At 41.4% G+C, this 13,909-nt stretch overlaps 1 protein-coding gene across 1 annotated transcript in view; it reads right to left on the bottom strand.

The window, feature by feature from the left end:
- The window catches only part of PIP4P2 (phosphatidylinositol-4,5-bisphosphate 4-phosphatase 2), a 56,747-nt gene that overhangs the window by 24,343 nt on the left and 18,495 nt on the right, over positions 1 to 13,909 (bottom strand). The window contains exons 4-5 of the mRNA XM_074944119.1: positions 13,003 to 13,126; positions 219 to 271 (exon numbers count right to left, since the gene is read on the bottom strand). Of these exons, the coding sequence (XP_074800220.1) occupies positions 219 to 271; positions 13,003 to 13,126 (177 nt within the window). The remainder of the gene's footprint in view (positions 1 to 218; positions 272 to 13,002; positions 13,127 to 13,909) is intronic.

The raw sequence follows: 13,909 nt of genomic DNA, 5'->3' as shown, positions 1-13,909 counted from the left end.
TTACTAATCTAACCTGCACATGTTAAACTTGTAGGGAATACCGAGGGGAAGGTTCACTGGCACACACCATGCTCTTTAGTCTTGGTATTCTCAGGTACAGAAAACAAAATATCTGCATGTCAGCCTGTTCTCCATCAATAATATCTGACATAAGTTTAACTACTTTAAATTTGTTTCTAATGTCTCTCCAACAAACTTAGCATTTTTAGGAAACTTACATTTTTTTGCAGTGTGGGCATTTTGCCAAAGTGTTAAACCTCAATTCCATCCACTGTAAAAGAGAAAGGAAACAAAAGTTGAAAAAAACCCTCTAGCCTGAGAAAGTGTTTATTTTACTTCATGTTAAATGTCACTGGGGATCACTGCAAAAACATTTTGCTTCTCATGCTTTAATCTGACTTGTTTCTTGTTTTATTCCGTACATGGGATGCCCTTTTGCCAGCAACAACGCTGCACTCGTTGGATTGGGATTTCCATGTTAAATAATTTCCCATGACTTGCCTAACTGTTACGAGCTTGTTTGACGTAGCCTGGGTTCCATTTACAACAGCAGAGAATGCAATGTAGTATAATTAATCAGGTCATTTCTCCCAATCCTAAAACTACAAACACCCTCTGAACCAGAACAAGTGTATTTTCTTTGGAACATCCCTCTGTTCAAAATATTATTCATGTAGTTTCTAATGAAGCTTCCTCTCCCCCCATTTTTACCTTTTAACCTCTTTTCTTGATAATCAACTTTAATATTTTTTTGCATACAGTGATTCAGTAAAGGGAAAGAAACAGAACTGATTCATTTTGAGGAGAAAGGCAATGTGTTGTGCATTTTCTAACAGAGACCATTTTAAAAAAATCAGTTTTATATTATCAAGAGAAACACAACAGTAAATTCAGAATGTTCCATATAGAAAATAAAAGCAAAATCCCATTTGTGATACAGCCTTTACAAAGGGAACAATATTGACATAGTTACAGATAGTGTAGCAAAAACAAGGTCTCACATATTAAATCTGAACCAGCAATAATTACAATGCTATTCTGTGTCAAAACACAATGGTTACTACTAGAGTGGTTCCAGCAAGTTTCTCTTAACCAGCGAAGATAGGAATTGTTTTTCTGTGAACCATGTTAGTGCACTGGACAGGGGGCTGATGTGTTAGCATTGTTCTGTCAGCATCGTTATCAGATAAAAAAAATCCCTGTTCACATTAGTCAGGGAAAAGTGTAAAATGTTTGCTGGTGTGAAATGGAGGTAGCAAGTAAGAATTCACAGTCCTATATATCTCCTGAACATGCAACCTATTGTCCTACTGCTCCTCTCATACACATAAGGCCCCATATCTACAATGGAAGCAGAACAACACTTGACAACTATTCCCCAACATGTCTAGCATAATTTGTCTGCCCGGCCCCCTCCACCCTGAGAATTCAGGCAACTGTCATGCTACAAATTCCCAGTAAGTCTATAGCATAGCTTCTGAAGACTATGGCCTTGATGCTTATCTCCATGTAAAATCAGGAGTAGCTCTACTGAAGTGAGTGGCAGTATATCGGTGCAAACCAGCTATAAAAAAAGATCTAACCAAGGCCCTATAATTATACTGCATGTAAATGCAAGCAACACCACAACAGCATTTAAATGCGTGAAGAATGCTTTCACACATACTTAGAAGGTCTAATGTGGAAAAGGCCTAAATAGATTCCTGATCATCTCACTCAGATGGATTTCTGTTAATAAGCCACGTGAGACCACTAGCACAAACATCAATCATTGAAACATCGGAAGTAAGAGGACCTGGAGTTCCAGTTTCTCGAGGAATAAGTGTTCTTACTGTGTCATGGTTATAATTTAAAATCCCTCTGGGGAAATAGGTGAGATTGGTTATCAGAGTCACAATTTTCCAAGGTAACCTGGGGTCAGAGAGAATTCTGATAAAAATAAGTGTGCCTTGGTGACAATGAAGTTAAGACTACAAAAGTTTCTTCATGGATGTTTTTGTTGCAAGGATACCAGCTTCATTTTATATCTTCAGCATTAATTTAAGATGTTTTTATCCTATCTATAGTCGATATGCTGCTGACACATCCCACTTTTGTTTTATTCAGTCTTTATATTTTGATTGGTACCATTAGCAGGATTTACGAATTTGTTAATTTATTTTTTCTTCTGATACACCTCTGAAATACTTCATTAGCCATGGGAAAAGTAAAGAGTGCAACTTGTGTGTAAGCCAGACTCCTACGTCTTTTCACAAACATGCCTTGGCTCTAAACTTGAACAGCAGCTTTCTCCTTCCACTGAGAGCATTAACTGGAGTGTTTTATTGGTTATTTTAACTGAAATGAATTTTGCCAATCTGACATCCAATACCAATACTTTACAGTAGTTTTATGCACAGAGTTCATTTATGAGAAGAAAATCAAAACAAGTCTTACATTTCAGAGAAATGTGCATTCATTCACTAAACTATTCTAAACAGAGGGACCAATTCTCATTTATACCAAGACCCCTTTTCCCCCACTCTGGCAGAGTAATTTCCACACACCTCAGGGTTTCTTTATGCTGTCAGAATAATGTGAATGGGCTTCATTGTAGGTGGGAATCAGGCCCACAGCACTAGTAGTACAGTATATATTTCTGTCACTTGGGATTTAACTCTCCATGTTTAACTCCCAACTCACATACTACTCCACCAATTGACCCTTTAAGTTTGTCTTGTTCTGAAGGGTTCATTTAGAACATTAATTTATAGCTTTCACACTCAGCCATCAAGTTTTAGAAAAGATCTATCACCATTTTCCCCCTCCAGGATCCAAGTGGAAACTGAGAATATATAAATCCCTCATGTATCTACAACACCTTTCATCTACACATCTTGATGCATTTTAGAAACACTAATTATGTCTCAACACTTCTGTGATGTGGGTGAATCTAGGTACTCAGATACTACATTGCTGGGGGCAACAGAAGTTTAGATGAACGAACTAAAGCACAGACGAGCCAAGTGACTTTCAGAACTGTCAGTGCTGGAGTTGGGAATAGAATTCAAGAGACCCAACTCCCATAGCCCTGCTTAAAATTGCTATCTGGCACTCCCAGATACTGGAACCAAATCTCTACTCCATTTATTCCAGTTTTACCTGTTTAATTCCACTGACTTCAATGGTGTTAGAATGGCATAAAACTGGTGTAAAGTACTGGAGAATCAGGACCATTAACTCCATTTGCAAAGTTAGGTGCATTTCATTACATGAAGAACATTAATGAATAATCTTATAACTAAATATAGCCTAGAAAGCATATAAATATGCCCATTCATTAAGAGATTAGAGCTACTGAACAGGAGTATATTAAAACCTTTTAAAGGACAAAAAGATTAACTTAATCTACTCCATTTTAAAGGGGGGGGGGGGACACAAATAATTTTACTACAGTTTAACTGAACACAAATTCATGAGATTTTTACTATATGCCTTTTTCCCCAGTCACTGCAGTTCTTAGAATAATTAAGATCCAAGAATACATGTGGCACAATACAAGACAAAAAGGAGGATGGTATTAATGAACTTACTAAGGGTCTGATCCTGCACACATTTATACAAGTGAGTGGCTCCATCAAGCTCAATGGAACCACTCGTGTTTAACCATTTGCTCTATCACAGGGGTCTCAAACATGCAGCCCACAGAGTGATTTCCTGCGGCCCACCAAGCTTCCCTCACCCCCCGGAGTTATTTCCTGTGGCCACCAAGCTCCCCTCCCCCCTCGTCCCCCCCGCAGCGCACTGCATCCCTGTTCCTCTGCCTACCTCCAGGCGCTTCCCGCCACCAAACAGCTGTTTGGCAGTGCTTAGCACTTTCCGGGGGGTGGAGGGAGAGCGGGGAGCCGCAAGCTCAGGAGAGGAGGCGGAGAAGAGGTGGGGCAGGGGCAGGAATTTGGGGAAGGGGTTGGAATGGGGGCGGGGAAGGGGGCAAGGGGAGGGGCTTTTGTATCTTTGTATGAAAAGGTGTCTGTGATGCAGCCCTTGGGCCAATGTACTAGTCCTCATGTGGCACTCGTGGCGATTTGAGTTTGAGATCAGATCCTAAAAAGACACAACAGAGAAGACAGAAGACACGGGAAAGCAATGGACAGAGGAAAGGCTGTTCTTGGAGTTTTTACAGCTAGAATCCAAAGTGGAAATGCAGATAGTCTCATAAGGTTTGCAGCTTAATTTTACAGACTGGAAGGCCTGAGTCTTGCCACCCTTAGGGAACAATGTGAAACTTGTCCATTCACAGAAAACTTTCTTCAAAAATGACAACTATGAACGGCCAGCACAGTCTTCTTCTGGAAACATACCAATGAGAACAACCCCACTTAGAAAGTGGTGAAATTAATGAAGGAATGTAACGTATGGTTCTTTTGCATGAAATAATGTTTTTCTTGACTCTGTATATATTGCCTATAAGCTACAGTGATCGTGTAAAGACTGTGACGAGACTGGCTTTGTGTTAAATTGCTAAAAAAAAAGTTCTTGATACTTAATTTTTCATTCTCTCCCCCACATTATCTTTTTCATCTTGCATTTAGCCACTTTAGTGTTACAGAGCCACCAACCAGTGAATCGGGTTAGAGTTTTACAACAGATTAAAAACAAAACCTCAGTATCCTAAGCATGTGATAAGAACAAAGACCCACCCCTCTGATAGTTCAGCTACTCCATTTCGCTTAGAAATAAAAGAAGAAAACACCCATTTCCGAATCTCCATTGAGACTGTGGAAAGTGGAAAACTGCAGAAAAATCATGGTGATGTTTTCCAGTCAATGGTGCTCACTGCAAATCTGAGTTTCTCAGGCAGTATTATCCATTTTTTGTTTAAAACTTGTGAGGCAATGTTGTAAACAGTACATTAGGTACCAGGAAGGGCAAATCACTGAACTGCCCCACCTACTTCAACTCCACCCACCCCCCATCCCACCCCCGGAAATGGAAATCAAACATGAAACTGTCATCCTGACATGAGACAGATTCAGACTGCGAAATTCAGATTCTCTTAGGAGCCAATGAATGGAGGTATGAGAGTGCAGGGAGGTTGTTTTAAAGTGAATTCTAATGTTAGTGTGTACTGGTTATCTTAACAGGTAATTAAGCCTACTATTTTAAAACAAAGTCATTGATTTAAATTACAGACTCTACCTTAAAACAACACTGCAATGGTGTTTGTTTTAAGATTCTACTAAAACCTGAGTTTTCTCTCAGCCATAATTTGCCTCATGAGATTTGGTCTCCTGCTGGGAAATACCATTTGTCTCATTAAAATAGAAGCTTTTGCTGAGACAACAGCCCCATTCACTGAATGGACGTACTGAAATACTGATGGGAATGTCATCTTATGAAAATGTGTTTCAATTACAGATGACGTATTTAAAGAAAAACTTCAATGAGTAAATTAGTACAGGGGCACAGTCAACATGAAAACCACATCTGCCTAGAATACTACATCAGGTAAAAAGTTAAGTAACACCTAAGATAACTACAACCGAAAGAAGAAAAAGGTATTTTAAACATTTGACTTTAAGCATTTGATAAACTTTATGTAGAGTCAATTACCCTCTTTCTGAAAGAACCCTCATAAGCATCTGTCAAGGTTCCTCCCCCACTCTGAACTCTAGGGTACAGATGTGGGGACCTGCATGAAAACCTCCTAAGCTTACTTTCACCAGCTTAGGTTAAAATTTCCCCAAGGCACAAATTAATTTTATCCTTTGTCCCTGGATCTCCACTGCCACCACCAAACTCTAACTGGGTTTACTGGGAAACGTAGTTTGGACACGTCTTTCCCCCAAAAATCCTCCCAACCCTTGCACCCCACTTCCTGGGGAAGGTTTGGTAAAAATCCTCACCAATCTGCATAGGTGACCACAGACCCAAACCCTTGGATCTGAGAACAATGAAAAAGCATTCAGTTTTCTTACAAGAAGACTTTTAATAGAAGTAAAGGAATCACCTCTGTAAAATCAGGATGGTAGATACCTTACAGGGTAATTAGATTCAAAACATAGAGAATCCCTCTAGGCAAAACCTTAAGTTACAAAAAAGACACACAGACAGGAATAGTCATTCTATTCAGCACAGCTCTTTTCTCAGCCATTTAAAGAAATCATAATCTAACACATACCTAGCTAGATTACTTCTAAAAGTTCTAAGACTCCATTCCTGTTCTATCCCCGGCAAAAGCAGCATACAGACAGACACAGACCCTTTGTTTCTCTCCCTCCTCCCAGCTTTTGAAAGTATCTTGTCTCCTCATTGGTCATTTTGGTCAGGTGCCAGCGAGGTTACCTTTAGCTTCTTAACCTTTACAGGTGAGAGGATTTTTCCTCTGGCCAGGAGGGATTTTAAAGGGGTTTACCCTTCCCTTTATATTTATGACAGCATCCCTATGGAAAAGAAAATCCTTTCACATGCTTTAAATACTATGTCCTGGTTTTCTTTAATTTTATTTATTTATTTAAGCCTAGTCTCTCAGAAACTCTTGTTTTTAAATTAGTCAGTTTCAAGATTATCAAGCTGACAGTTTCCCTTAACTTTACAGAACAAGCTTTGGGCCATATTTTAACCTGCTGTAAATACTGTATATACCCATGGATCAATAAACACTGCTATATTAAAAAAAATACCTAAAACACTTCAAATGATACTTTTTCAAGCAGCACAGTAAGAGATCAGAGATTTTGAACTTTGACTCCTACTTCCCAGACCTAAGCACTAGCACACAAAAGGCTCTTGCAATTTCTGGTGTATCTGTCTACCATATTGTCTAGTGAGACACAATGAGAGAAAGTCTAGTGGACACAATGGCAGCAACTGCTGGCACCTTAACTACACCACTGTAGACATGTATTGGTGTAACTAAACCAGTTTTAGTGGAAATTTCTGACTAATAAGGTCTACTATAGGTACTACTCAAGAGACTGGACCTGAAGAGGCATTTGCTGGCTCTCCCGAGGTAAGTAGAGGGCTTTGGGACTATTTACACATCCAGAGGACCCACCTACAAGATGGCTGTCTGATTCGATCTGTGACACTGGCACAGCAGGTGCCAGTGTAACCCATGTGCCCAATAGAGAGATATGTCTTTAAGAGATCTGTAGAGAACAGGGGGGTGGGCAGGAATGAGTTGTGTCAGGGTCATTGTTGCTAGGCAGATGCACCATTAGCACTCCACACTCAGAAGTTTCTGGAATTGGGTGTTGTAGTTTTGGATATGCTCAATAGGTTCCCTGTAACTGGACTCTACTTGCCCCCATGGAGTCTGTCAGGGCAGCTGCTTTACAAAAGGCACGTGTCCTGTGCGGGCTGGGAGAAGCTGAGCCACACGAGCAGAAAGCAGACTGGTGTTCTCTAACTCTGAATCACTTTTCAGCAGGTTAGTGATATTGTTAACCCTCCCAACAGGGAAGCCCTGGCAATGTTAATTACAGAAAGGGGAAATTGGGAGGGAAACTAATTTCTTTTATTTTAATTGTAAACTTCGAATGCTATATGATTTTAGTTAAACTGTTTTAGTTATATTGTCTCAACTAGTATGATTCACCAACTCTTCTCCTATTGAAATGTGATGGTGGGGAAAGAGTCCGTTATATTTTGTTCTTCTCAGTTCTGGTTGGTTTTTTTTTTTAAGATATATACTTAAACTGAGTAGTTGGTTAGTCAGTCAGCTGACTAGCTAACTGAGTGATTTCAGCAGAGGAGAAGGAAGAGTCTGCACAGACTCCAGCTGGAGGTTTCTACAAGCAAGAGAAGAGATGATGTTATTGCAGTGCTTTTGACTCAGCAGAATGTATAGATTGTGGTGATCAAAGACTGTAACTGAGACTCAGGTGAACGCAGCCTACGCTTTTGGGAACTCTTGAGTTTCTTCTCACTGTGTTTCTGTGAGGACTGACCTGTTTAGATTTAATTTGTTTTCTTTATTTATGTTTATGTATAACTATGAAGATAATGTCTGAGGATTATAAAGTAGCCAAGTTATGTTATTTATTATTATTGTTGTTGCTTTATTATAAGATTTTATAACAAATCTGTACTTAAGAATTAAGTGTCATTCCTTTTGGATTTGGTTGTGGGGAGGTTAACCCTGTGCAATCCTTCCTGAAAATCCTCAATGACTGAATTCTGGATCTCCATGTGCTTTTCTGAGGGACTTGTTTTTAGGCACTAGGAGAAGGGCAGTGAAACTTTAAACCCAAGCCCACCCAAAGGTTACAACAGCTTGTGCCAAGGTCTCAGCTGAACACTGACAAACGCATAGCAGGAAAGCAGTCTGGCTCATCCATGTATTGTTAAAATAGGTATCAGATTTATAAAAATGTGTTCAGACTTTATGAAATACTTGTGAGTTGCTGCATGTATTATTCTCACTTATAATATCTGTATCCTATGTTATAAAGGTAATATTTAAGTGTTTGCTCAGTAACTATAAAAGTATTATTTGCTCTGCATCTGTAAACCAAGTCAGGAGAAAAGCATTACTCAGGGCATGGCTACACTTGCAGATGTAGAGTGCCGGGAGTTAAACCAGCCCTTGGAGACCGCAGCAAGGAAAACGCTGCCCTGTGTTCACACTGTCAGCTGCAAGCGCAGTGGCGTGGCCACATAAGCAGCTCTTGCAACACCACAGAGAGCAGTGCATTGTGGTAGCTATCCCAGTGTGCAAGTGACTGCAGCATGCTTTTCAAATCAGTGGGGGGGAAGGGGCGGCAAGTGTGTTGGGGGGGGGGGGGGGAAGAGACTGTTTTGGTGGGCAGAGGGTGTCAGCAGGCTTCTTGTAAGTTCAGACAGTGGAAGAAGGAAACCCCAACATCAGCCCCCATCCCTGCCCCCCCTCACCACCACCACCACACATATACACCTGCCTCTGCAGCAGGAGCATTCCACACTAATGGTTTGCTTTGTCCCAAAGCAGATAAGCAGTCGGCTGTTAGAAACGGAGCTTTGAAAGGGGATATCCACATGCCTGCAGCGGAGTTCAAAACAATGAGAAGAGAGGCCACTTGACATCAAGGGATTATGGGACATTTCCGGAGGCCAATCACAGCACAGTAATGCAACCTGTCGTCCACACTGACGTCCACACTGACGTCCAGGTGTTTCAGCCAGGGCGCAGCAAGCTTTATGCTTCTCGTGGAGGTGAATTACCAGGAGCGCTCCAGCTGCAGAGTCCAGGCGCTCCACATAGAATCATAGAATATCAGGGTTGGAAGGGACCCCAGAAGGTCATCTAGTCCAACCCCCTGCTCGAAGCAGGACCAATCCCCAACTAAATCATCCCAGCCAGGGCTTTGTCAAGCCTGACCTTAAAAACCTCTAAGGAAGGAGATTCTACCACCTCCCTAGGTAACGCATTCCAGTGTTTCACCACCCTCTTAGTGAAAAAGTTTTTCCTAATATCCAATCTAAACCTCCCCCATTGCAACTTGAGACCATTACTCCTCGTTCTGTCATCTGCTACCATTGAGAACAGTCTAGAGCCATCCTCTTTGGAACCCCCTTTCAGGTAGTTGAAAGCAGCTATCAAATCCCCCCTCATTCTTCTCTTCTGCAGACTAAACAATCCCAGCTCCCTCAGCCTCTCTTCATAAGTCATGTGCTCTAGACCCCTAATCATTTTTGTTGCCCTTCGCTGGACTCTCTCCAATTTATCCACATCCTTCTTGTAGTGTGGGGCCCAAAACTGGACACAGTACTCCAGATGAGGCCTCACCAGTGTCGAATAGAGGGGAACGATCACATCCCTCGATCTGCTCGCTATGCCCCTACTTATACATCCCAAAATGCCATTGGCCTTCTTGGCAACAAGGGCACACTGTTGACTCATATCCAGCTTCTCGTCCACTGTCACCCCTAGGTCCTTTTCCGCAGAACTGCTGCCTAGCCATTCGGTCCCTAGTCTGTAGCGGTGCATTGGATTCTTCCATCCTAAGTGCAGGACCCTGCACTTATCCTTATTGAACCTCATCAGATTTCTTTTGGCCCAATCCTCCAATTTGTCTAGGTCCTTCTGTATCCTATCCCTCCCCTCCAGCGTATCTACCACTCCTCCCAGTTTAGTATCATCTGCAAATTTGCTGAGAGTGCAATCCACACCATCCTCCAGATCATTTATGAAGATATTGAACAAAACCGGCCCCAGGACCGACCCCTGGGGCACTCCACTTGACACCGGCTGCCAACTAGACATGGAGCCATTGATCACTACCCGTTGAGCCCGACAATCTAGCCAGCTTTCTACCCACCTTATAGTGCATTCATCTAGCCCATACTTCCTTAACTTGCTGACAAGAATACTGTGGGAGACCGTGTCAAAAGCTTTGCTAAAGTCAAGAAACAATACATCTACTGCTTTCCCTTCATCCACAGAACCAGTAATCTCATCATAAAAGGTGATTAGATTAGTCAGGCATGACCTTCCCTTGGTGAATCCATGCTGACTGTTCCTGATCACTTTCCTCTCATGTAAGTGCTTCAGGATTGATTCTTTGAGGACCTGCTCCATGATTTTTCCAGGGACTGAGGTGAGGCTGACTGGCCTGTAGTCCACATGCCTTGACAGTGTGGACACCTCAGGAGTTAGGGTGCCCAGGGCTGATTTAATCCGCTCTAACTTGTAAGTGTAGCCAAGGCCTAAGTGTGATATACTAGTTTACCACAAGGGGCGTCATCTCCTCTCCAACAAAAGAAGGCCCATAGTAAATTATGTAGCTTACAAATACGCATTACTCCTACAGATGCAGCAGAGTGGACAAAAAATTAAAATCTCAGTGTTTGCAAAAACACCTGAACACGGGGTCTGGCACGTTAGCCAATAGAATCTGATTGCATAGAACACTGTTTCTAATAAAACAATGCAGTGTAAGGGTCTGTCTGCACTATAATATTATTGTGTCAAGAGAATGCATTAAAACATAATACAATGACTATTTAATAACTGCTTAGTTTTGTCTATGTAGATGGAGCCAAACAGCATTTTAACCATGTCACAGAATCATTTACCAGACTGTACTCTTTTGTATCATGTCAGAGCTGTAAAAGGATTCCATAACACAGTCCCAAACTGAATTAAAACTATCTACGTAGGCAAAGTCAACCCATGTTCTAAGGTGATCTTTGATAAAATGTGTACTGTAGATGGGCCCTTAGAAGAATTTGATCTTGAAGGTTGAAGTCTTTTTTAAAAGTGATATCCTATTATTTAAGAAATACTGTGTTCCCGTAATTACAAGGAAGCAGTCCGAGTTAAGGTTGTGCATACAAGCTGAAATGTACTGATTTCTGAATGTTTAACTGTGAAACCTTAACACTGGATATTTTGGGTGGGAGGGGAGGTATAGGTTGCACTCGGTATGATTTTTAATTTATTTTTAGGAAAAAAAATGGAAAAAAGAAGAGTCAATAGAAGGAATTTCTGTCTCCAAGACTTCACAGCCTTAGCATTGCAAAAAAAAAAAAAAACCTTGCAAATAGCATGTGTAAATCCATGATCCAGCTCCCTAACTAGTGCCCCTTAGAACTTACAGCACACCTCACAAACTCACATTTAAACAACAACAGTATTTAAGGTGGTTAGTGTGCACTTTAATTGATCTGTAAATATACCCCACAAAAAAAACACATTCTGTAGCAAAACTGCCACAAGGGAGCCCCTCTCTTGCACCCATTACAAGGCAAGCTGAAGCCCTTCCTCAGCCCCTTTACATTTAGCTACAGATATAAAGAAGTCTATCTGTAGCCCTTGCACACCTTACATTTTTGGATAGAGCCCTTGCTTTAGCAAGGTGACATTGGTCAGTTGATTATGAAAACAGTTTAGCTTCAAGGACCTGCACTGGCCATTTTTCATAGGGACATATTTGTTGCAAAGTGCATTAGTTGTCTACTATGCACGTTCACAACATAATTTTCAAACCCTAGTATGTTGGTGAAATCAAAGTTAATTTCCTCCAGCGTAAGGCTATGCATTACATCTCTACAAGGACTATATCTACAGTCAATTTCAACATTGAAACTTTAAGCATCATGACAACAGGGCTGATCAACAAATGGTTGCAAAAATGTTTGTACAGTAGGGAAAAAAATACTTTCCCCAGTCCTCCTATTCTAAAACAGTTGAACTTTTTGCTCAAACTTTCAAATGAATTTTTACCTCTGGCTTCAAACTAAAGCTTCAGTCCTACACAAATTTACACATGAGCATAGCTTCAAAAGTACTACCCACTTGATAAAAGTTATGGATGTGCATAAATCTTTGCAAAACTGGAGTCTAAGCATGGAGAATTTTATCCAGAGGTGAAAGTTTCAGAAAGTTATGAGCATCCGAAAAATGAACTATAATACAAACAATTACACAAGTTTACTTATTGCAGAATATAATCGTCACTGGATTGTAACAACAACGATCCTTTAACAATAGTTTTCCATCAGTATTATATTGATTATGGGCCTGACCCTTTCCTAGATGGAGAGAATACTGCGGGATTTTCTTGAAGAAGCACAAGTAAATACTCCGATACAAACTGCATATCCAAAGTGATATCTATGTCTTAACAATCAACTCACAAAGGGATTTGGTTCCACATCCATGCTGTCCAAGTGGGATAGGTTCTTGGAAGGAGTTCCATTGATTTCAGTGATACTGCACTGATGTAACAGAGGAGAATTTAGCCCTTCGGCTACCTCTACACTTAGAGGTGGGGTGTGATTCCCAGATGACACAGACATACCCACACTGCATAGCTGGGATAGCACAGGCAGTGGCTCAGGCTAACCATTTGAGTACATGTACAGGGGGACAGGATAGGTACTTGGGCAACTAGCCTTGAGCTGCCATCCATGCTACACTGCTATTTTTAGCACACTTGCTTGAGCTAGTGCAGACGCATCTATTTGAGCTGGGAACCACAATCCCAGTTCCAAGTGTACATGAAAACCCTGACATTACAATGCACATTGGTTACTTACCAGGAATGTATTTCCACAGTGTCCGCACACCACCCGAGTACCTTCTGGCTGAACTGGCAAGGCAGGCTGAGCTGGCTGCTCTTCTGGAATCAACATCACTGGACCAAGGTTAATGATGCGTCTACTGTGGTAGGAACATTAAACATATATGCCATGTCATTACACTAATGAGGGGAAGGGATGATGCATTTAGGTTATTAGCTCTGCAAGAACTTACCAGATATTTTATGACTGTAAAGTAGAACCTACTTCTTATTATACGTGCATCCAATTTAGATCTCTCGTATTAGTTTTTTCCAGACAGGTAAGGAAGACACCTTTTTTTTTTTTTTTTACTGAAAGGTTATTATACAAGTGTAAATAGCAGCAATTTCAAGAAGACCTAGCCAGCAAATGACAGAGTCCAGCTTGGGACACTGACCCTCATGAAGAGGGACGTATTGAGAGTGTAGAAAATCTGGGTGAGATGACCAGATATTCAGGCTTGTGAGCAGAGATATGTAGCAATGGCTGGGGAAACACATAGCAGGAGCGGGACTCTCTCTCTTGGCCTTCCAGCCAACATCCTTAACCATTCCAACTTTCCTTTCCCTTCCCTTCAAAATCAAGCATCCCTCCTCCCCCCTTCTCCAAGCAGATTTCTTCTTCTCATACGATTCTCTCCCTCTTTCCCACACACTCCAAGCCAAGACAGGCCAGGCAGCCTCCTTGCCTCTTCTGTGTCAACAGTCTCTGCCCACAAAGGGCATGTCCAACATTCACCTCAGGCTGCTCAGCTGGCAGCTCTGGCAAGCAGTGAGAATATGCCTGATTTACAAGATCTCTCTCACACACGCACAATGGGAGAAAACACCAGGTTTTGTAAATCCCACAGCATGAGGCTTGGAAAGACTGTGGGAGATCCCTG

Source organism: Natator depressus, chromosome 2 (genome assembly GCF_965152275.1).
Source record: "Natator depressus isolate rNatDep1 chromosome 2, rNatDep2.hap1, whole genome shotgun sequence".
Lineage (NCBI taxonomy): Eukaryota > Metazoa > Chordata > Testudines > Cheloniidae > Natator > Natator depressus.
The sequence above is the reverse complement of the archived record's forward strand: the minus strand, read 5'-3'. Positions and strand labels throughout refer to the sequence as shown.